The 24543-nt window shown below is 43.3% G+C and overlaps 2 protein-coding genes and 1 long non-coding RNA gene across 3 annotated transcripts; 1 reads left to right on the top strand and 2 right to left on the bottom strand.

The window, feature by feature from the left end:
- Positions 1 to 4069: 4069 nt before the first annotated feature.
- LOC136461657 (uncharacterized) lies at positions 4070 to 5290 on the bottom strand. Its single transcript, XR_010760423.1, has 3 exons — positions 5152 to 5290; positions 4313 to 4426; positions 4070 to 4225 (listed from the first exon to the last, which is right to left on the bottom strand). It is a non-coding gene; the product is annotated as an uncharacterized lncRNA (long non-coding RNA).
- Positions 5291 to 5421: 131 nt separating this feature from the next.
- Positions 5422 to 8853, top strand: LOC136461656 (monothiol glutaredoxin-S4, mitochondrial-like). Its single transcript, XM_066460945.1, has 7 exons — positions 5422 to 5574; positions 5927 to 6001; positions 7022 to 7198; positions 7320 to 7419; positions 7509 to 7575; positions 8255 to 8333; positions 8437 to 8853. The coding sequence occupies exons 2-7, from the start codon at positions 5933 to 5935 to the stop codon at positions 8500 to 8502; spliced, it is 558 nt and encodes a 185-aa protein (XP_066317042.1). The 5' UTR covers positions 5422 to 5574; positions 5927 to 5932; the 3' UTR covers positions 8503 to 8853.
- A 239-nt stretch (positions 8854 to 9092) lies between these two features.
- LOC136461655 (uncharacterized) lies at positions 9093 to 12945 on the bottom strand. Its single transcript, XM_066460944.1, has 10 exons — positions 12770 to 12945; positions 12228 to 12317; positions 12002 to 12107; positions 11518 to 11554; positions 11330 to 11399; positions 11108 to 11212; positions 10618 to 10768; positions 10447 to 10529; positions 9526 to 9619; positions 9093 to 9439 (listed from the first exon to the last, which is right to left on the bottom strand). The coding sequence occupies exons 2-10, from the start codon at positions 12259 to 12261 to the stop codon at positions 9352 to 9354; spliced, it is 768 nt and encodes a 255-aa protein (XP_066317041.1). The 5' UTR covers positions 12262 to 12317; positions 12770 to 12945; the 3' UTR covers positions 9093 to 9351.
- Positions 12946 to 24543: the final 11598 nt, after the last annotated feature.

The raw sequence follows: 24543 nt of genomic DNA, 5'->3' as shown, positions 1-24543 counted from the left end.
AGGCACGAAAAAAAAACAAATATATATATGTGGCACACAAGTCAGTGACAGACAACAATATTAAATAAATGTCAAGAGCACTTATCCTAGTTGCTGGCCTATACGTATTCCTATCACCAGTTGTGACAAATAAGAGAGGAAACAAGGATGAAAGGAAACAAATATTAAAGGTAGCAACGGATATGAACAAGGCAAAAGGTACCACAAACAATAGAGCTATTGAGTGTTCCTTATGTGCTCCTTTTCGATATCTTCTATTCTCTTTTACTATTTTTTTTCTTTTATTTTTTTTGTCCAATCTTTTTTTCTTGCTTTTGCTCTTTTGATATTTTTTTTCTTAGCAAGGAGCACACAAGAATAAACCACAAAAAATTTGAGCTCAATTGAATAAAAGATGTGGCCTATAAAAAATTAGGATTGTGCTCTAAAAAGCATATCAAAACTTGTGAGCCCAGAAACTCAATTTTCCTAATCAAATTTCGCAAATCTAATTTTTACGAACCCAGCTATGCTGGGATGAAATAGATCTAAAATTTTCTAGCGTTCTTCGTAGATATAAAATTTTCTCCGTTTCGAATTCGGATGCAAAAGTTATGACTGTTTTACGGAAGCTGCTTGAATAAGGGTTTTAGTGGACTAAAGATGGCAACAGGGAATTCCCCGTCGGAGGTTGCTTCCCCATCCCCATCCCCGCGGGGAGAAAAAATCCCCGTCCCCGTCCCCGCCAAAGCTCACGGGGACGATTTCTCCCCCATCCCCGCCCCCGCGAGGGGAAAATCCCCGTCGGGGATCCCCGTCCCCGTATTTGTTCATCACCATTCAGGTTAATTCATCATCATTCACATGAGTTCATCGACACAATATTAGAGTACACCACGAATCACAATCCAAAAATAGCTAAATAGCAAGAAGCAGGATATTAATCATCACAAAGGTGTAGAACTAGGGTTATTGCTGTTATATATACTCAGAAGACATTGGGCCTTCGTGGGCTGGTTGGGCCATCAAGAAAGAGAGCAAAGCCTGTATATAAATGGAGCGGGGATGCGGGTATCGGGGACGGGGAATGCTCCCCCAGACCTGTCCCCGCCAAACCTGACGGGGGACGTTTTCTCCCCGTTTAGATCCCTGTGGGGGCATATTTGACTCCATCCCCGTCCCCTAATAGGGGAATTCCCCGCGGGGAATCGGGGATCGGGTCCCCGTTGCCATCTTTATAGTGGACACAAGAAGCAAACCGATGGTGATACGGAATAGCGGCGGGTGGAGGGATCAACACAAACTAGAAAAGAACATAATCTAAACCAGCAACAAGACTTTGACCTAGGACATAAACTCAACAACAAAATCTGAAACTGAAATATGCAAAGGCTATGGCACGGAAGGTTCTAGGATAGAAAATAAAAGTATAGCACTGGACTATAGGACGAATGCGAAACTCTCAAACTAGGAAATAAAAGTGAACCTGACGGTATACCTTAGCTCTGATTACCACTTAATGGAGACGGGGATCCCGATCTTCTATCAGGTGATAGTAACTATCGTTGTAGCGGAGAATGACACACCGATCCGGCTTCATATCGAAAGATCGAACCCTGCAATCTTAGCACCACAGCTCCTCTGGTTATCAACCGAGTCTCGGACCAGGTTGACCTCGCCAAGAAGACTAATCCTTGCCTGCGCAACGAAGAACACAAGCAAGAACAAGAAAGAACGCAACCAAATTGCAGATGAATGATTAATCTCACGAGTTGGGGTCTCACAAACCGATGAACGGCGAAACTGTTCTTAACAGATTAATCTAAGCAAAACCCAAAACCTAAAGTAGGTGGTGGCTACTGATTATATAGCCTAAGGGACATCCAAGGATCCCTCTTCACGTCCTAAAGGTGTCCCAACACGTTACAAGGCCCAACGGCCCAAAAGACGATGACGCAGCGCCGTGACAGATTCTGGACGTCAACTTGTTTCAACGATTCCTATTGATTCTGAAGAGGTTTTGACGTGAAACCACTTGGATTGGCTTCCTTATCAAATTAGCTTTCCATTCATATGTGGATCATCGAAAATGGAGTTCGGATATGTCCTGGGCGTCCGTTTTATTACAGACTGGTCCTGACTGCCGAGACAGACTCGAACTCGGATTGGACTTGGCCTCTGGCTTGGCTTGGACGTCCTTGCTGGCCTCCTAAGGTGGTGTCCAAGGAGGAGGACGTCCAAGGCCATCTCTTAGGTGTTCTCCATCTTCTTGGGGCGCGCTCCAACTTGGGCCTGGCCGCCTGGGTCCCAAGGATGTCTAACAAGCCCATGACGACAGTGTAGCTCTCGCCAGAAATAGCGACAGAATATATTGGTGATTTGGAGGCCTTGCCGACATGATATTGAGATGGAACCAGATCTATTTGAAAGCTTATCAAACAAGCTTTCCATCAAGTGCTCATTGACCTCGATCGCACTCCGGATGGATGAGTTATGGCCTTCCCAATGAGGCACTGTCGGGCTACCGACGAACCAAAAGTTCAACTTTGACGAACTTCCATTACGAAACACATTTGAACCTACAATCAAATAGTGACATGTACATGTGGAACCAAGTGAATTGTACCAAAAATCACTATGCAAATATAGGAACGAGCTCACCTTATAAACAATGGTCGTATCCGATGGTGTCATGTCCTCATCACCCGGCGTCCCGGGTACACGATCGGCTTGGGCGGCGAGGACAGCGACGTCGCGGCAAGCGCGACCCTCTGGCGCCTGACCCCTCAGGGTCGTCGTCACTGCCGGCAGAACGCGGCGGAGTGGTTGGCGCCATGACTGGAACAACCCCTCGGCTCTGATACCAAATGTCAGAAGTTCGCCCACCGGAAATCGGCGAGCTCTCTACCTCTCTCTCGCGTGAACTCGGTGAACTGCAAAAACACGAGAGTTTTGATGTTATCAACTGGCAGCGTTTTCTTGTTTAGATTGCGATAATAAAAGAAGATTACAAGGCCATCGTGGCCGGGAAAAACGGCGGCACGCTCGTGATCACGAAGTGCCATCCCAAACCGCTGGGACGTGCCGCGACGGACGTGCGACGTGGACGACGCCGCACGGACTCTAACTGAAAGTCTGACCCGCTAATGCTAACTGAATGTAAAAACTGAAACCAGCTAGCCTACTGTACATATCCGGCAAATGACTTATAATGGCTAACAATTCTGTGGTAGCAGGTTCAAATATTTTTGCGATTCCTAAGAGATTTTTCATGCAATCATGGTTAGGTACAATTTGTACTCCTAGTATTTGGGGAATACAAGGTACTTCATTACCAGCACTCCAGCAGCATACAATGTGCATTTGAATCATTAGCCACATTCTGCAAATGCCAATCTACACATCACGTGCGGAAGTGCCTAAGAATAACCAGCAGTGCCGGAAGTGCAAATTTGATTATTAACAAACCAACGACCACTATGACATGCATGTTGTAAATAAGAAGTGATCTACCATAGTAGCTGCGAGAAAATTGCTAAAATAGGACTCCCATGTGCCTTTGCTAAAATAGGACTCCTAACGTTGGCTTTGCTCAAATAGGACTCGAAACGTTGTCACTGTGTTATAATGATATTTTGACACTTTTAATCACATTTGTCATCTCAAATACATGTATTTTGCCTTAAGCTGACTATTTTGCCCTTAGGCCTTTAAAACACGTGTATATGTGGGCTGCTGGCCACTGCCTGGGCTGGATGGCCGGCCGCTTGGCCATGGCTTGGCTGGCTGGCTGCCGCCTGGGCATGGCTGGCCGTGGCCTGGGCTTGCTGGCCGCTGCGTAGTACGTACTGCATGTACGGTGTAGTACGGAACAAACAAGACTACCTCGTATACGTACTGCATGCATGCATATATGCATATATATACAAGATTGAAATAGAAAAATGATGATCCAAGCAATATATAAAACACATGAATTTAGGACAAACAAGTTCATATCATAAAACCATGATTCTAGCAGTTACAAGTTCATCGCATAAGACTATAATTTAGTTTAAAACAAGATCCAAGTCATGAAATAAATCATGAGCAGTTTACATCTCATCACACAACTAAAGTAATTCATCCAATGTGTAGCTTCCTCTTCGGTGTCATCTTCTTAGGTGCTGCAGTGGTAGGCATTCTCACGGGACTGTTGGTGTCAACTTGTGAAGATGTGCTCTCCCCTAATAACGTCGCAAGCATGCTGCACATAAATTCAATACGACAATTAGATGTTTGGAAAAAATAGTGCATGGTAAATGTGTTAATTTCTATATTTATAATTTTTTACCTTCTTGTGACCCTTTCTGGACTATCACGTAGAATTTCTTCTCTAGTCGGCCTCCGTGGAGTGCTAGGTTCCGCTGACTGTATTGTAACATTTTTCCTTGGTTGCCTACGCTTTCTAGACAATCGAAGATAACAATCACAAACTTGAGCAATCCAAGTTAATCAGAAAAAAAAATCAACGACTTCTCACATGCTACAGAGGCAATAATGCAAGCAAAGCAAAGTCCATGGCTGGCGGCGTGGGAGGTGAAGAACGGGCGACGGCTGGCGGTGTTCACGTACGGAAGAGAAGGAGGAACGACGCGCTCGTGCACCGTACGGAAGAAGGAACGACGGGATGGGGCAATAAATCGACACGGATAGATTAGAATACCAGAAGGGCAATACAGTCAATATGAGAAAATACATGTATTTGAGTTTTGGAATACGATTAAAAGTTGTCAAAATGTCATTATAACAAAGTCACAACGTTTCGAGTCCTATTTTAGCAAAGCCAACGTTAGGAGTCCTATTTTAGCAAAGGCACATATTTGGGAGTCATATTTTAGCAATTTTCTCATTAGCCGCAAGCCTCTAAACAATCGAGCACACTATTTCCCTGCCTCCCTGCACAGCTGCACTGCACAGTCCATTGGACAACTGAAGAGCGGCTTACCTACACAATTAGATCATCGCTCCTAGCTGCGCTGCGCTAGAATCTAATCGTCTACCTCCGCTGCACCAAATCACATTCTCAGCGCCCAGATCACACGCGAAGGCGATGCCCGCTCCCCGCAGCAACGCCGCATTACTCCATCACCAACCAGCTCCAAGGGGGTCGAATAAGCAAAGAGCACGCACCTCCCGGCCTCCCGCTGTGATGAGATCTGATCGCCGATGCGCGCAGCCACCGCCCCGACCGCCGGCGGGCGGCGCTGCATTTCCGAACTGGTGGTCGGATTATTTCTCATCACCGAGTTGGGCCGTCCGCGGATTCTCTTTCCAAAAGTAAAGTGGCCGCCTCCGGATTCAACAAATTGGGCTTCTACACAACACCCTCTCGAAAGAGAGGAGATGAAATGAAAGGCACTGGGACGTGCCCATGCTAAGCCCGCTACAAAGGTGGAATGACAAGTCCGATTGGCCTGCTCCGCTGCAGCTGCAGGTTTTCGCCGACTCCCCTTCTTCGACCTTCGCCACTCGCCGCTCGCCGCTCGCCGCCGTCTCCCGACCGCGGCGGCACCACCTCTCCTCCCACTCTTCCTCGTCGTCGATCTCGTCTCGGTTAGTGTCCTTCTAGTTCCACACCTCTTTGGTGCACTGCACCCGTGTCTCCTCCTCACACCCGACCAGGGCACGGCCTCCTTCTCCTCAACTTGTGTCGTCGGGCGGCGGGATAATCGGCGCCAGTGGTGGTGGGGTTTTTATCGGTGGACTTGGACCAAATTATCTGTTGAAAACTCTTTCGACTGACCAGACATTCTCTAGGGTTTGGGGGCAGCTGGTTGTTCCCTTCTTACCTCCCGTGTAGCGCGAGTTCGTTATTTCTGAGTGGGGTTTAGTTGTTGAATTTTCGGTTCGATTGCTGGATCCCCTGCTTAATCGCGGTGTTTGTTGCTGTATTTTTCCGCTGCAGGGTACCATGGCGAGAGTACTCTCCACCACCCTCCTGAGGGGACTTATGAGATCGTCCCGCGCATCGACATCAGCTGTAAGGCTCTTGTACCCATTCCGTGACATTAACGGTTTTGTCATCGTTGTCTATCACTAAATGTTAATACCATGATGAGATCGTTTGGCGGAGTTGTGGCGATCTTAGTTTCACACCCATTTCCTTCTGGCTCACTATAGTGCATCAGGGGTATGGAATTGGATTCACAGGAGTTTTAAGCACTGTGTCAGGGTCAGGGGTGTGGAATTGAATTCTCATGATTTTTGTGCAGTCATCTCTATTCTGAGTTTTTACTGTGCGGTTGAGTAATAAACTCTGCAAATTTTTCATTCCAGCGAATTTGTTTAATTCCGAGATTCTAATGAGCAATTGAGCAACTGTATATCTGTAGTTTTTGGAACTGTAGCCGTCTAATTTAATGTTGTCTCATCAGTAAGCTGGAATCTATTTCCATTAGTCATGGTCTCCATGAGGCAAATACATCCTATGTTCCATCTAATGAGAATACTAATGGGATGTGGCCACAACCTTTTTTGGTTTGGCATTAGGTGTAATTTGTTGTCAGTATCTTAACTTCTAAGTTGGTTTTGGTCTAGTAAATAGCATTCCCTGGTAGCAACTTTCTACTTTTCTACACCTGTATTTCAAACCATTCTATGTGCTTTGTTTGCTGCACATATGAATCATCAGGAACTCATATCTATTGTGACTTAGTATAAGTGTTAAGCTCCTTCCGTGCCCTAGTTGATAAAGAAGTAAAGAACCACCCAACCTCTTGATGTCCTTTGTATGCTGCATATATGAATCATCAGGGAACTCTAGTATGTGTGTTAAGCCACCTTATGTGCCCTAGTTGATAATGAATCATCAGGGAACTTGTAAGGAGCACATTTTTTTCTCTCTTGCCTGTATGTGACACATATTGTATTAGTTTATCACTTTGCCCACTTTAAGATTGAGCATACTGAGGTGTATGCTGTATTTTTTTTTCTGTTTCTGTTTACCTCCTAATTTTCTTCCTGTATCTTTTCCTTTTTTGCATGGTAACTGGAATTGCAGGCTGTGTCACTACCAGCTATCCAGCAGTTTATGAACTACTCATCAGGTCTTGGCGGTGCTCCTAATGCAAATGGGGACTCAATGGCAACACGAGTAGCTGCTGATCACGATACACATCAAGACTTTCAGCCAACAAGTAAAAGTTCAGACATGTCTTTCAGTGATATTGTTGCTCAGGTATGCATTCTGCTTATTAATAATCTTTCAGAACAATTCTGATTAAAGCATTTAACTTTGACACAAGTACATAATCAGTCAAAATCTGAAGTTTAGTTTCCCACAATAAACACCTTGGCAGGATGTCAAGGAGCACCCTGTCGTCATCTATATGAAGGGTTATCCTGATGCTCCTAGGTGTGGATTCAGTGCATTAGCAGTGAAGGTCCTCCAGCAATATGGTAAGTTGGCTATAAGTGCGGATTGTTTCAAATGCAATTGATAATCAGTTTGCTATGCAAGTTCTGAAGGCAAATCTTGTCTATTGCAGGTGTACCCATCAGTGCTAGAGATATTCTTTCAGATCTCAAGCTCAAAGAGAGTGTTAAAGCATACAGGTAAGTATCTTGATATAATATTATGTGTTGTTAGATATTCTGTGGTAACAGCTTGTGTCTTGAAAGGGTAAGAGAACTGGCCTGGGATGGATTATCTCAGTGTTGATAAAGGAAGAGGGCATGTTTGGGAGGGCTTCTCCCGGCTCTGGGTCCTTTACTCAGAGGAGCCAGAGCCGAAGACAGTTTTTCTAGCTTCACTGGCTTCCAGGACATTTCTGGGGGAGAGATAAATGGCTTCTTGCTACAGTACAAGATTACCTAGAAGCTAGAACAATTTTGGGAGAAGCCTCCCAAATGGGGACATAATGAGCCGAGAGGACAGGCAACTTAATGATTTCTGAAAAAATAAGGGGAAACAGAACTGAACTGATCATTTGTTGAAGTTGATTACTAAAAAAATTTCAGAAGGAGCAAAATGAGTTCAGATACCAAGTCCATATTGATGTTTGGTTTGGTCGAGAATATCATGTCAGAATAAACCTATAGTTAGTAGTGACTAGTAATTATAGTCTGCCCTGTATAACTATGTTATCTTTTCTTTAGTTGAATTGCATTGTACTATGATATATGAATCTGAGATAGATTATATATGATGCATCATTCAGCTGCTTCTTATGCCAGATTCAGCTAATGCTTACACTTTATAAGTTTCAATGTTTACTTTCTTTTGTTTGTGCAGTAACTGGCCTACGTTTCCACAAATATTTATCAAAGGAGAGTTTGTTGGGGGATCTGATATCATACTCACCATGCACCAGGCAAGTGAGCTCATAATCGCTGGTTTTAAACTTTTAATCTATTTACCGTATGATCCAGATAACGTTAAACTAATATTGAATTCTTCTTGACACTTTTCTTCAGAAGGGTGAACTGAAGGAACTGCTTGGCGATATTGCACAAAAAGGCGAACAAAGTGGTTCCTCATAAAACAAGTAGTATTTGTGGTGCAAACTTCTCGGACTGGATGTTCCTTCTCAGAAGATTTTAGGTGAACTTGCATTGTCGTCCTGTGGCCTCGGATTTGAATATGTTCTCTGTTTTGGTCTGTTCTTGCCAGTTGTGATGGAACATCCACTCAAAGGCTCAACTGCAGGAGTAACCAAAGTTCTTGTTCTTGATAAATAAATGCCAATGCTTGACGCTGTTCTTTTATGCATCTAGCTGCCTGCGTTAGCTTGAGCTTGGGTGTTTTAAGTTGTTTTTTTTAACTGAACGGTGCTGTTGAAACATGTAATTAGTACGTGACATGCTTATACGCTCTATGTTTCGTTCTTTTTTTGGCAGCAACTTTGTTTGCTTTGTCCTACCCGAACAGATGCACTGCTTTGTTCCACCAGAGCTCATCAGCATGCGAGATGTAGCAGGCTTGTACTCGTTTGTGCCTGTGTTTACACTGTCATATATGCAACCGTAACGGCAGGGGAGTAGCTATTATACAATAGACAAACAAAATCATTCGAGTCCATGCAGACCAAACACGGTGCAACCTTTGCAGGACATCTCCATGGCACACGGAGAAAGCAAAACATCACAATAACAAATCAGAAAACGGAATATTTGGAACAAACATTATCCATGCCACAACCAAATCAACGTAGACCAAAATATGGAAATTATAAGCGTACATCGTTCGCAGACACGTCTGCGTGAAGAAAAAGCTAGAACATGGCCGTATACCCAAGCCCAAATTTGCTATTAAACCATTTACCTCCCTGGAACAGACACCGGTATTATTTGGACACCGCCACAGCAAGTCTTTCTTGCAACATTTTCCAATCAAGATGACTTAGTGCCGAGCCCCAAATTTGCTGTGAGCCATTTGCAAACTTCATCCATCTCCTCTGGAACAGTGTAGTGCCCAAGACTTCAAGGAGAGTAATCATCATTAGAAAAGAAATATAGAATATTGCAACTTAAGTAAAGCGTAGCTGAATTGGGGAGATATAAAACCTATTGTATGACTTGAAGAGCACATTGGAGAAGCCATTTGCCTTCAAGGCATCAGCAGATCTCTCCCCGTGCTTGTAGTTGACTACATCGTCAGCTGCATAAAATATTGAAATAGAACATAAATTACTGAAGGTGGCAATTTGTCCTTTATTTATGGATGGATCATCAGAAATAACTTTTTATGACATTTCAAAACAAGAAAGGGAGGACTGACTGACTTTGTACTAGTAGTGTTTTCCTTATGCGTCATGAAATCAAATTTATATCATTTTCAAGACATGAAATAAATATTGTGGTCCTGTTAGCTCTTACATACATAGAGAAGAAGTGGCACAAGTTTTCTGATAGGCACAACTACAAGTATAAACAAAGCAGCACTCTTTGAATTTCAAGCATGCTGCATAAAACCAACCCAAACATTTCAACGGACCATTAAATCTGCTACAGGGGAAAACCGTAATGTTGTTACCATCCTAAATTTTTTAGAAACATGTATGGTCATTCCTGCTTTGCACAGTTGCATTTGCACTAGAGAGGTTACTACCCTCAGCAGAAATATGACAGCTTGTTTTCTAATGGATCGTGGGTGGTGGTCTAGGCTAGCCAGATCAAGATATAGTAGTTTGCATTGCAATATGATATGGTTCACGCACACAGCTAGTGTTGATATGAAGTGTTACAAGCAAGATGGACTCATTAGCTAGCCCCCCTTTCTTCGCAGTGGATAACAATGCATGTCATAATTAAAACTTGGTTTATCATGATATATTATGCCTTTACGATGGTCGTGTACAAACACCATACTGTCTCCAGGTTGAATGTTAGAACTTAGAACCCTCCGACACACAAACATGTTTATATCAAGCCAAGCATAGAACTATGATAGAAATTTGGCACGTTAAGATAAACACAGATATGCACCTTTTCCATGACAGAGCAAAAGAGGTATTGATGAAGCCCTTTCTGCAGCCTCTGGTGAGGCTTCAATTCTGTTCTTCAAGGTCCTGGATGACCAGAAATCATATACATCAACAAAACCCAAGCATTTTCACTAAAACATATACCACACGATATCATAGGAATAGGACAAACCTGGCACATGGAAGCCAGCCACTAAGACCAACGGCAAGACTTAGGTTCACAGGGTATGGATTGCCATTCCCATATTTTCCATGAGCAAAGCAAGTTGCAGAGTACAGAGCAGTAGCAGCACCCATACTAAAGCCACCAACACCAAGTTTGACTGCAATTATTAATGGAGATTGGAGCACCAAAGATTACCAAGATAGTTCAATGTTCATGGAAAAGATCTAGAGTTTTTTTTTTTTTTTTGAGTCACCAAATTAACATGTTAGAATAGCCTATTTCTGAGAGCACACACATGCTCTTTAGAAGAAAAAAAAAACAAAGTTTCACAAAGTGTATAGAACATATTTAAGAAGCACGCCCGATAATGGAACAGCGGGCACCAAAAAAACAACAAAAGCAATATGAACAATCTTGCTAAGATGGGCTGAAGAAAAGAAACAAACAACCAAGTTATCTCATCGAACAAGAAAGGGAGGGGGGATGGGAACCATACTGTCAGCAGGTTCAGTCGACAACAAATTCGCAACATGTGCTGCTGAGGCATCTATCCCCTCAATGTCATCAGGAGCATCCTCAGAAAGATCAGCAACATCAAACCCTGCAAATCCAGAAAGGGCACAGCAGTAAACATGTATTACGTATAAGACAGATAATGATGAAAGGATCTGATAACATTCTTAAGCAGGAAGAAACATGTAGATAACAAAAAACCTACATGCTGTGGAGGGGAACCCGCCAAACACTGACACAGGTCTTGAAGGTGCAGTAGGGCATATCCATTTTATCTGAGCAGAGCAAAGATACACAAAGGGACATCGTATTGGATTTCAGCAACAAGGTGCAAGGTTAAACCACCACAAGAAATTAAACCATTGCATATTTGGAATCTATATCCTAACTTACATTAGGAAGGGGAAGAGTTTCCAGTAGTTGAGACCAGCTGCAATGTAACACAAATACATCATTGGTGACAGTAGCTTCAAATTCTATAATACAGAACTATCCTTCGAGGAAGCAACAGTCCAGCATCATTATGTGAAAACACACAGCATCCTAGTGAGATGTCCATAACAGTAAAGAAATAACAATGGTGTGATTTCTTTGGTGCACTAACTCCCTCATCAGTATTTACTCGATCACATGATTCAAGCATTCAACATTCCAAGCACACAACAAACAGATGCTGATAAACTTATATTACAAACAATAAGATATGGATCATGAGATTTTCTGCGCTAGCACTATCTACAGTTAGTTCATAACATCTGGAGAAGGTACCGAGCTTATGGACATGGTTCATTACTTCATCATCTATTTAATCTAAGCACACCAAACTCCACAAGCACAGCATTAAAGTACAGGTCAGTTGAGCAGGCGGATTCCATACCTGGCTCCATTGTCCCCAAGGCCGTGGAGCCAGACAATGGTGGCCTTGTGCGTGCCCTTGGGCCTCACCACATGCGTTCTCCCGTACTCAAACGGCCTCTTCGCACCTGCATCCAATGCATACTCATTCCTTCACAAGTCAATCTCACCTTAACCCCAACGGCATAAAATAGAAACCGTGCACCAATCACCAACGAAGCCACAACAGCGATGAAACCAAGGCATACCTGATGCGAGGGAGCTGCTGCCGCCGAAGCTCATCCCGCGAACAATCGCCGCGCCTCCACACCCCCTCCTCGCTACAAGGCCCGCCAACGCTGCAATCCCAGCAACAACAACGACGACGACTCAGCAGCCGACCAGCGGCCCAGCGGGAGCAGATAAAGGGCGACGCGGTGCGCGCGTGCGTACGAGGGAGCAGCGGCGGGGCTTGGGGATCGGGGAAAAGGCGGATTTGGGCGGCGGAAAGGGGTGCGCCTTTTTGGGTGGCGCTGGTGAGTGCGGGAATCTGCAGGAGACCGCAGGCCCGCAGCGCAGGAAGGCAGGCAGGCAGGCGCCACCTCCACCTCTCTCTGCGGAGAGCTCCACCTCTGCGCCACGCCACATGAGCAGCGCGTGGTGGTGATGGCGGTGGGGTGGCACCGTGGCAGGCAGGCAGCCAGGCACGCGCCAAAGATGGAACAGTAACTGGCGGCACGGATTCGGACAGGTGGTCGCCCAGTTGAGGGAGGAGAGAGAGAGGGAGGGAGGGAGGTTGGGATTCGCGAACCTGCCGGCGACGAGGTGGTTTTGCAGCGGAGCGGAGGAGGAGGTCGTCGTCGCGGGGCGGGGCGCCGGCTGAGGCGACAGGCGAGCTCGTTCCAGTGGCCGTCCGGATCCGCTCGTGGGGGTTGGTCGGTCAGTACTCAGCTCTGTTGTGAGTTGTGACCACTGACTTGTGCAGTGGGTTGTTCGGTTCGGGACTGGGCTATTTGGGCCTCGTTTAGTTGGTAATTTTTTTTTGAAAATAGTACTGTAGCTCATTGTTATTTGTTAACTAGTGTCTAATCATAGTCTAATTAGGCTTAAAAGATTTGTCTCATGAATTTTGTCTAAACTATGTAATTAGTTTTATTTTTTATTTATATTTAATGTTTCATACATGCTTCCAAAGATTCGATGTGACGGAAAATCTTGAAAAATTTTGTAAAATTTTGGGAACCAAACAGACACTTGAATTTTGGGGGCCTTGGGGGCCTGGTGAACAAAATACCGAGGCTACTGCCACGTTCGCTTGGACCTAGCTTATAAGCTGTATTTATTTTTAATCAATGAATAATAATTTTTTTCACATCAAATCAGTCAACAATTAGCTTGTTCGTTTGGCTGTGGCTTGTCGTAAACGATCGTAAATTTCCAATTGAAATAGTATTTTTCTCTCACACAAACCAGCCAGCAGTACTTCTTCATGAACCAGCAACAACGATACGAACCAGTCAACCAAACATGCTAAATACTTTTAGCTATAGCTTATCAGTCAATTAAACCTAAACAAATAGGACCTACGTCTGAGCACCCTGTGCTAGGAGGCCCTCAGGCCTCAGCCGAGCCTTATTAAAAAAGAGTCTTTTTTCGCCTGAGATAGTGATGGTTCATATGTGCCAGTACTTTTTTCGAACGTCTACTATTACTCTCTTTTTAATAAATTGTCTTATGTACTAGATAGTGATGGTTCATATGTGCACCGTGCTTGTTGCTTAATAGTATATCTTAGTGTTTATGAACAATTTTATCTGACTAAAAAAACCTTGAACCTCCATATCGTTAATCGAGTCCCTACAATTTTAGAAACCAATGTCAAACCTATAACAGGTCCAGCCAAAACAAGGAAGAGATACATGGAGTATAAACTCTGTTCTTCAACAATAAAATCATTGAACAGTTAACAGTTGTATGGTCCACATTTGGCTCAAACTTTGTCAAATATATGCGTCTTTTCCCATTCTAGGTTACTAAAGATGACATTGCCGCCTTAGTTTAGGGCCCAATTTTTGCGAGGATTCGTGGTGTCCTGTTCTTATTAATGGGTTCCCCTCGCTATCGCAGAGCTGGATGCTTCCCCAGTTTTGGAGTTCACCTCAGCTTACATGGTGCACCAAGTCACCCTCAAGCAGTCCTGGGCTCTGAGCACGTAGGCAGAAGTTGATTTATTTGGTCTACGTTCTCAATTTAGGCCTTGTTTAGATTGCCTCAAAATTTCAAGTTTTTTCACTCTCTCTTCATCACATCAATTTTTGGACGTATGCATGAAGCATTAAATGTAGGTAAAAAATTAACTAATTGCACAGTTTGGTTGTAAATCACGAGACGAATCTTTTGAGCCTAGTTAGTCCATAATCGGACAAAGTTTGTCAAATACAAACAAAATGTGCTACAATATCCAGATTGTAAAAATTTACAATCTAAACAAGGCCTTACTGCAGTTTCAGTTTTTTTTTATCGTTGGAGACGAACCAGGAATCATATAAAAATGTAGAGAACAGCGTAGAGAGCATGTTCGCTGGTTGGTTTCTGGGTTGATAAGATTGGTCGGTGTTGGTTTGTTGTGAGAGAAAAACACTATTAACTGATTGATAAGCCCTGGTTGAAATTAACAAGTGAACAGACTGATAATTAATAAGCTATTTTTTAATGTTCCATTTGTACATAGCTGTTTGGTAAAAAAAATGTTTTACATGAGTTGCTTATGCAGTGAAAAAACTTCTTTGGGTGGTACTAAGGATTGTTTGCTTCTTACCTGACGTGGTGCGCTGGAATGGGCTACTTTCACAACTCCTGTATGTACCGTACCTCCATTCTTAAGGGTTCGTTCGTTTGAACTTATCATTCAGCTTATCAGCTAGAATCTATAGTATTTTTCTTTTACAATAAAATAGCTTCAGCCAGTTTATCAGCCGACTTTAATACCAGCCGAACAGACCCTGTATTCTTCTCTCACAGCAAAATAGTTTCTGCCAAATACGCTTTTTCATATTGCCGTTAAAATATGTGACATTTTTACGCAGTGGATATCTGATGCAGTAGAAACTTCTACTGCAGTCTTTGCCAATATAGAATGTGGTCTCCTAGATGTTTAGAATGCATTTGTAACTCAATTCTTATCATATACAACTACATGTAAGTTTTCCTAAAAAAATCGGTTCGGTTTTCCGGTTTTCGTGTATTGGGCTGATTTATCTAAAGATGTAGTCGTTTCTCTTTACAGATGGCCCAACCTGCAATGCTGAATGCTTTGATACACAAATTCCACCTTTGCTTTCTCAATCATGGGAAACACCTGATTTTGCAAATTGCTAATTCATCACTTGAAAGCTGCTGCTAATTCATCGGCCAAGGGATACAAAAATGGAAGCTCATTTTACTAGCTACTCATTGCTGCCTTATCATGATCATGATAGCATTGGCCTCATTCACTGGTCTGAAACTTGACTGAAATTGGCTGAAAACACGGTTCTAGCTGAATTGTTGTGAGAGAAAAACACTAAGATAAGCCGAACAGGGCCATTCTGTCTTTAGGGTACTTTGTTACGTTGACTTATCTTTAATAGTGATGCTTTTGTTGTCCAATGAACTATAGCATTAGTCTGTCTGGCCACCATTCGGTCCTGTTTGCTTGGAGGAATTTTAGAGAAATCTGGAGAAATTTGTGAGAAGAAAACACTGTTCCGGATGAAAAAAGAAGCGGATCAAAGCCGGATTTAAGGCCACACGAACGAAGCCTTCGTTGATAAACGTATTCATTTAAGGGGAGTGTTTGGTTCTTTAGTCGCTCCTAAAATTTAGGTCACATCGAATATTTAGATACTAATAAAGAGTATTAAATATAGATTAATTACAAAACCAATTACATAGATGGAGACTAATTTGCGAGATGATTTTTTAAGCCTAATTAATCTGTCATTAGCACATGTTTACTGTAGCACCACGTTGTCAAATCATGGACTAATTAGACTTAAAAAATTCGTCTCATAAATTAGTCGTAAGTTATGTAATTAATTTCGTAATTAGTCTATATTTAATACTCCATATATATGTTTAAATATTTGATGTGACAGAAATTTTAGACGTCAACGCCCCCTAAGTCTAATTTGAAGATGCCAACCTAACATATGCTTTTTCTATACCTGCCACGCTTTCTTGCTCCACGCGCGCGAGGGCGCGCGCTTTCTAGTGGTATCTACGTGCACCTCGTACGAATTTGGACCACACGTGTTTTTGTTCATCATGATTCATGCAAGCAGTTATCATGTACGGCTCTTGGAGCCTTAGATCGTGTACAAGCACGATAAAAACAATGCCGGTCATTGCCGGCTACCAACTACTCGCTCTGTCCGTAAAAGAAAATATTCTCCTAAATTCAAATTATAAATATTTTTTATTTTTCTAGATACCTTAGTTTTTACTATAAATTTAAATATACATTATGTCTTGTCTTGATGCACAGTTAAAGTAATAGATAAAAAAACCAAAAACGTCTTATAATATAGAACACAATTTTAACATAGTGTCATTAGATTTGTCATTAGACATATTTTCATGAAATATGTCATAAACATTAATATCTTTATCTATATGTTTAGTTAAAGTTTAGTTATTTTAACAAAGAGTGTACCTAGGCTAGAATTATATTTTTAGGATGGACGCATTACTAGCCATTGTTTTCATGAAGTACTGCTAAACAGTGGTAATTTCAAAAGGACGCGTATGCATAATGCATTAATGCGTGCAGCATGCACGTTGGTACACACACAGCATTGTATACTCTCTGCTAGACCCGTTTCCCCTTTTCGTATAGTATGGTCGCAGTCCGCACATCACCAGCTCATCGATCTCTGACGGCGAAAAGAAAGGGATCCGATTCCGAGCAAGGAAGCATCACGACGCGGAGCTGACGTGATAAGGACAAAGCGTCATGACTTATAAGTGGTACTTTTTTTAGTCAATAAATAATTTTTTTTTTATAATAAATTAGTCAATAATGCTTTCAGTCATATTTTATTGGTCAAACGAACAGAATAGAGGTTAGTGATGTCCGCGAGGCGCCGGGGACGACGGGGACAGAGCCACAGAGGGCACAGGCGGCGTGGCATGCCAAAGCGAGGACAAGTTGGGTGAGCCCGTGAGCCGGCACTGCCCGAACTATACTCAGATCGCACGCGGCGGCGCCCAGACGGCCAGACCACAGAGGAAATGGCCCGGCTGTGCTTTGCTTTGCTCTGTTGACACCGTTGGCCTCCATGAAAAGGCCACTCACTGCACGTCCCATGTGAGCAACTGGGCGTGGCGCGGAACACAGCCGTCGTTGCCGGTGCCGGGCTCCGCTTATCCTGCTGTGGACCTGTGGTCATGTCATCCCGAAGAATCATCACTGCGTCGACTAGCTAGGGCTCTGTTCTGACAGAATTTCCATCAGACCCCTCGCTTCCGATCTTTAGGTTCCGAAAAAAAATTCCACGTCTCCAAACTTAAGCAGAGGCGGGAAGGGGGAAACGAACAGTAGGGTTGATTATACGGTTATGCTAGCGCCCTGACGTCCGGCGTGAGCGCGCATCCGGACACACCTCAGGAGCGTTTAGCGTAACGATTTGATTCAATCTAGACAGGAACGATGAACGAACCAAATCTGGATAGGAGCGTCCGCCACACGCCCGTCGCGTCAGCCCGTCCGAGGCCACTCACGTGCGGCCCGTCCCCCCGACACGTCGCCATCAACGCCGTGTCCCCTGTCCCCCACCGCGCCCCTGTCCCCATTCCCCACCGCGCCCCTGTCCCAAAAGCATGAAACACTTTCAAGTGCAACATCGCAAATTATGTAAACTATATAGTGCAACATTGGAATATAAATACTCCAACATCGCAAAACTACATAGTGCAATATCAAAAAATATGTACTGCAACATAAAAAATTATGGGTACTGCAACATCAAAAAAATATGTACAGCAACATCTCAAACTGTAGTACTACAGCATCGCAAAACATGACAAATCACCTTTCAGTGATGCAACATTTGAAAAGAGGTAATTTCAACAATTGAAATCATCTATTGCAATATTAGGGGGGAAAATATAAATCCCAACATTAGAACTCCATTTTTGCAACACATGAATCACCCTATTGCAACATTCAAAAATCATCTGTTGCAACATCCCAAAAATTTCCTTGCAACACGGAGAAACAGCAAAGAACGTACAAAAATAGCAAAAGGATGGGTTAGAGGTGCAGGCTGCTCCAGCCCCTAGTCCATTACCTTCGAGTCGTCGGAGGGAGGATGGAATAGGACCCCCAGAGTTCGTCGGAACCCTAGCCATCGCTGCGGCCCTCAAATCCAGAGGAGGAGGAGGAGGCTCATATCTAGAGGAGGGCCGACCTACCTCGTCGGAGCTACCGCCATCGTCCTCGTCTCTGGTGGGGGAAGCGGGAGCCGGGTCGCTGGGGCACGGGGTAGCAATGGAGGTCGCGGAGGGGGAGGGAGCACCGGCGGGCTGGCGGTGCGGCATCGAGTTAGTGCGCGGTGTCTATCCCGGCGGACGGGCGGGGGTGGGGGGGGGGGGGCGAGCGCTGCGGGAGTGAGCGGTCGAGGAACGGATAAAGAGGAGTGCGGAAGGTGGCGTGCGGCACGAGTGGATCAGGTTCGGCGCGGGTCGGGTGCGTCCACCCCCGTCCGGACGCCCGTGGTATAATATTATTGATCACGATAGGAATGAAAATTGTCGGAAACGATAGATCTAAATCGTTTTCATTTTCAAATTTGGGGCGGTCGTCAAGTCGATGACACACACGTGATGACGAGACATAAATAAATACCAAAAGTGCGAAGTCCATTTTGTGAAGCTGAAAAAATCCGTGCCTCTCTAGTTTGCTCTGGATGAGCCCATTCGGTATTAAGGAATCAGGACCGGCGTTATCCGGTGACGTAATGGGTTGGCTGAGAGGTTTCGGGACTTGGGCCTTAATCAGCCCGTGCATATGTAGTGGATCAACTTACATGGCCTGTTTTTCTGGGCTTTAATTGGTGACATTTTAAGACCAGTTTACATGGGCTTATATTTAACTAAGGGTACAGACAGACTGAACGGCCACAAGGCCCTACAGTTATCACGGCCCCAGCACACGGGATAGCCAGCTTCTTTTCGGCCTTGTTCGGTTGCGCATTTATTCATCTCAATTCACATGTATTGAAGTGGATTAGAATGGATTAGAGTGAAATTAAGCTAAGTTTCATTCCAATCGACTCCAACACATATTGATTGAAGTAGATACACATGTATCTAAACAAGACCTTTATTGGAAAATAATCCTTGCGATGGCTGATTTACTTTGTCTATATCATTTTGCTTCCTCTAATTCAAAATAACCGAAGCTTCAGTTTGAAACTAAGTCAACAACTTTAAATTGCGTGTTCAGACCGAGTTGACAAATTCATGTGAAGGTTCAAATGACTCAATATATAATTCACTGTATATTTTCAACCTAGTTCAGCATTTTTGGTACACCAGCTTAACTTTTGTTACGAAGTTTTGAATCGGTATATTTAAATAAAATATTAAATTTAAAAACAAGAAGACAAATCCACACCTAATCTCACTGTATTGCATTAATCCTGAGCAATACTCTTTCGCGAAAACAAATTCAGGAGCAATACCACAACTTAAAACGAATTCAAAGGCAAAGTTAAGGTGTCGGATAAAAATGAGGTTGAAGTTTTAAAGTAAAAAAGATCTAGAATAAATCTATGTGGAAGGGGTTGCCTCTAGATGAACTCTACACACCTTATGTCCACTCTTGTTTGGGATAAATCTAATTTTAGTTGTCCCGCTATTATATCAGTTTGTTTTTTTGGCATTGCAACCATTAAAAAATTAGAAATATTCGACTATCATTTATTTTAATACAACATAGATTTGGCCATCTAGCTACTTTCAAATGTTGTTTTGTAATTTTTAAGATAATAAGAAATATTTTTAAAAAAAACATAACCAGTTCATTTTGAATTAGCAGAATATGAAACCAGTACCAAAATATTTATTAAAAATATAATGTGTTTATTGGTACTAGATTTTGAGTATGGATTATCTTGGTCAGTCTATAGTTTTAATAAAACAAAACATGATCATTCAAATAATATTAATAAGTATGACTATGAGCAATAAAACAATAGGAACAACTATAAGTGAGAGCCCAGTAACTTAAAGTATATCACCAATACACACATTATATTTTTAGTAAAGATTGGTATCATACATTTTTTATTTTTAAATGAGTTAGGTATGTTATTTAGAAAATAAACTAGTTTATATTATATTTAAAAAAATACAAGACCACATTTGAAAACCATTAGATGGCAAAACTTGTCCAATATTAATAGTTCGGTTATCAAAGATTTCTTACTTTAGAGTTGTGACAAAAAAAACTCGAACAATAGCAGAATGTCAAAAATAGTCTTAAAACCATACTAAGGCCATTAATTGTCCTATTGAATTTTTGTGCCTATAATACTACCCTTCACATGTTTTGTATCTCCCTTTGACCTCCTCCGAACATTGTCGTACTACCGTGACAACATAGCTAAATCTGGTTGGACTTGACCTATTTCAGCCTAGGGGGGTTGGTTTTCTTGCGCTAGCAGTTCTTAAGGCCTTGTTTAGATTGGGGTTAGAAATTAGTATTTGGCACTGTAGCACTTTCGTTTGTATTTGACAATTATTGTCCAATCATGGTCTAACTATGCTCAAAAGATTCGTCTCGTAATTTACAATCAAACTGTGTAATTAGTTATTTTTTATTTACATTTAATATTCCATGCATGTGTCCAAAGATTTGATGTGATGAAGAGAGACTGAAAAAACTTGCAATCTAAACAAGGCCTAAGTGCCATATTTCCTACTGCATAGCATCATTATCACTTTTTATGTACTATATATCTTCTATTGCATTACATAAATTAAAACATGTGCGAGCAACCATAGTGCTACCATGTATCCGTCTAGCTCTTTGGTAGTACTTGGGCAATAAACAAGCTAAGCTTAGTGAGCTTGCCACCTCGATTTTTTTTTAATTTTAACATTTTTTGTAAACTAATTTTAAATCTAACACTGTTTTTTTCTTTCAAAACTAACACTTTTGGTCGCGCCTATTACCATGGCGCGGCCAAAAGCCTGTGCCGCGCCATGCATGGTGGCGCGGCAGGGGGTTGACGTGGCGACGATCGGAAAGGCTGACCGTTGACGTGGCAGTGCCTGCCGCGCCACCGATCTTGGCACGGCAGTGCCGTGTCCTGATCTATGGCGCGGCAGACCCGAATAAAAGCCCCGCAGCCAGTCCTGCCTGCCCGCGGCCGTCCGCGCCAGCCCACCACCGAGCACGCCGGCCGCCGCGCCACGAACGTCGGCACGGCACGGTCGCCGGCCGCCCGGTGTGGCCGCCGCGCCCGCACGCCACCCCTTCCGGCCATGCACGACGGCTGCCCACCGAGGCCTCCACCTGCATTTCCCAGCCCGGTCTAGCGCGCCACCGCCACGAGGACGAGTGTCGCTGCCACGAGGTACTCCCCTAGTGTATTTGTTGATTGAATCGATATTGTTAGTATAGTAAGTTAGTAAAATAAATAAAGTTAGTATAATTAGTAAAGTATAGTTAGTAAAGTTAGTTAGTTTAGTTAGTATAGGTAATATAGTAAGTTAGTATAGATAGTAAAGTTAGGTAGTTTAGTTAATACAGTTAGTGAGTCTAGTTATACATTGGATTTAGTCTACTTAGTTGTTGTAGTTAGCCTTGTATAGATGTTAATATTAGATTAGTTAGTATAGTTATAGTTAGAATAGGTATTAATATTACTATGGACATTACGTACGACGATTTCGACGACTTGATGAAGTTTCTTAAAATGCTTTTACAGATGGATTATTGTGTTAGAGTTTTATACGGAGGAAGTGTTATGAGAGAAGATGGTATGTTTGAGTATATGGAAGAAGAATTAGAATGGTTTGATGAACCTCAAAGCTTCAACGACCTTTGTGTTTGTTTGAATACAAAGTTTGGCGGTGATTTCACACTGAAGGGGAGGTTTGATACTAGGAAGACTAGGGCACACTATGTTCTCATGCCCTTGTGCGACCCTGCTCATTGGTCCCACAGCACTAGGGTGCTCCAAGGTTTCAATGTGCCCATGGCTGAGGTGGTGGTGGAGAATGAGTACAGGATGCAGGGTGTTCAGGACGGCCCGTCCATTGATGGTGTTGGAGGCAATGAACAAGAATTAGGGGTCGAAGGGAAAGCAACTCAGGATAATATGGATTTGGACGGTCAGTTGACGCAGGAGCAGTTTCATTCAACTGTAGTAGGTTGTATAAGCAATGACTTCGATGTGAATGAGTTCGAATGGGAAGAGGAGGAGCAAGAGGAGGAGAACAGGATCGGTGATGTAGTTAGCAGTGATTCAGACGATTCTGATGATGACCAAGGTGGTATAGATGCTATGCCAACATCGGTTGATGCCATACCAGTACCGATTCATACTATGTTATTACCAGTATCAACTGAGGTTTTGCATGGTATCCAGGCTCAGGATAGACTAGTCACAGATTTGGCAGCAGATGATGCCCCCTATGATTCATGGGCCAGAATTAGCGAAGCGCAGCAGTATGTTTCACCACCACCTTACATAGCAACTGAGCTTGAGCAACTAAGATCGATGAACGTACCTTTCAGGGACGTTTCGAACTATAGGGATGTCAGCATGACGGATATGACGGTTTGTGACACCGGTCTTTAGATGTGTAGAAAATCATTGTATGACCATGAGAAAGAAACCCTTAGGAAGGGGATGATATTCAATACAATGTCAGAGACGAAGCTCTTCCTTTAGGACTATGCTGTGTACCACCATAGGCCATACACCATCACTCATTCGGACCAAGAGTTGAGGTACCACGTGATATGCAAAAACGGTTATATGTGAAGGTTAAATGCACGAAAGAGACAGAGTAATGTAAGTGGAGGATAAGTAAAGTTGTCAAATCCCACACTTGCCTATCAAATAGAGGGAAGGAAAATCATCAGCAGCTCACTGCACGTTACCTTGCCCGTCGTATATTGGGGCTTGTTGATGACAATAATGACATTTCGGTGTCTTCTTTACAACAGTCCATATCTGAATTCGTTAAGTACGATGTGAAGTATGAAAAGGCTTGGCGTGCTAAGCAAATTGCCCTAGCAATTCGATGGGGTAGTTGGGAGGAAGCGTACAATAGGGTGCCCCGCATCTTATGTGCAATGCATTACTACAACCCTAGCTTGAAATGGTTTGTGGACACCAGAGGGATTTTTTTTGGGACCCGTTGAGGCATATCCTCTATCGTATGTTCTGGTCATTCGCGCAAACGAAACATGCATTCCAGTTTTGTCAGCCAGTCGTACTTGTTGATGGCACTTTCTTGATAGGAAAGTATAGGGGCACCTTGATGATGGCTGCTGCTGTTGATCCTGAGTACCAGATAGTACCCATGGCTTTTGCTTTGGCAGAGGGAGAGAACAATGACTCGTGGTCATGGTTCATGCGACTTCTACGTGTACAAGTGCTTGGCTCATCTCGCACTATATGTTTGATCTCGGACCGTCACCTAGGGCTTCTTAATGCTGTAGCTGAGCATATAGATGGGTTCCCGCCTCTAGCGCATAGATGGTGCATGAGACACTTTGCCACTAATTTCTAGCGGCGTTAGCGGAAGCAGGAGGTATGTGATAAGGTAAAGGCTCTATGTTGTGTATGTACAGAGCACCAGTTCAAGGAGACAAAGAGAGAACTAGACAAGATGGTAAATGAAGCGGGAAAGAACTAGTTAGAGGCGCAGATGGAACAGAAGGCTCAGTGGGCGTTAGCATATAGCGAGGGGGGTTTTAGGTATGGCATCATGACCACTAACTCCTCGGAGTCTTTCAACCGTGTATTCACCGGAGTTCGATCATTGCTTGTGTCTGAAATTGTTGAGTTCTCCTTTCATAAGTGCAACGAATATTTTGTGAAGAGGTGGGAACTTACGTAGAGGAATATAGTTGAGCAGGAGCATTTTGGAAAGGCTAGAGCTGAACATTTGAAGGAGACCGAGAAATTGGCCAAGCAGCACACCGCCGAGCCGTATGGACTCCACCGCCATATCTTTAGTGTACGGGGCAAGGGTGACACAAGCTTGGGCGGTGAACATTATGGTGGACGAAACTACCGAGTTGATCTTGAAAAGGTAGAGTACAGTTGCAACGTCCCTCAGATCATGCATGCCCCTTGCTCTCATATGGGCCTGCAGGGTTCGCGGGTACAACTATGAGGATTTGCCATATATGTCACACTTGTATCTCTGTTCGAACACCATTAGTGTTTGGGAGATGAGCTTCGAGTCATATCTTGACCTGACACAGTGGCCACCTTATAATGGTTATGACTACGTGCCGTATCCGGATCTAATGAAGGTAGGGAAGGGTAGGAAGAAGAAGAAGAAGCGACCCAAGGA

The sequence above is a fragment of the Miscanthus floridulus genome, chromosome 6 (genome assembly GCF_019320115.1).
Source record: "Miscanthus floridulus cultivar M001 chromosome 6, ASM1932011v1, whole genome shotgun sequence".
Classification (NCBI taxonomy): Eukaryota; Viridiplantae; Streptophyta; class Magnoliopsida; order Poales; family Poaceae; genus Miscanthus; species Miscanthus floridulus.
The sequence above is the reverse complement of the archived record's forward strand: the minus strand, read 5'-3'. Positions and strand labels throughout refer to the sequence as shown.

Coding starts and splice junctions, on each gene's coding strand:
- LOC136461656 (XM_066460945.1), top strand. CDS start 5,933: ATGGCGAGAGTACTCTCCACCACCCTCCTGAGGGGACTTATGAGATCG. Junction 6,002..7,021: donor CCCGCGCATCGACATCAGCT/GTAAGGCTCTTG, acceptor CTGGAATTGCAG/GCTGTGTCACTACCAGCTAT. Junction 7,576..8,254: donor GAGAGTGTTAAAGCATACAG/GTAAGTATCTTG, acceptor TTGTTTGTGCAG/TAACTGGCCTACGTTTCCAC.
- LOC136461655 (XM_066460944.1), bottom strand. CDS start 12,261: ATGAGCTTCGGCGGCAGCAGCTCCCTCGCATCAG. Junction 12,108..12,227: donor CAGCAGCTCCCTCGCATCAG/GTATGCCTTGGT, acceptor CATTGGATGCAG/GTGCGAAGAGGCCGTTTGAG. Junction 11,213..11,329: donor CGGGTTCCCCTCCACAGCAT/GTAGGTTTTTTG, acceptor CTGGATTTGCAG/GGTTTGATGTTGCTGATCTT.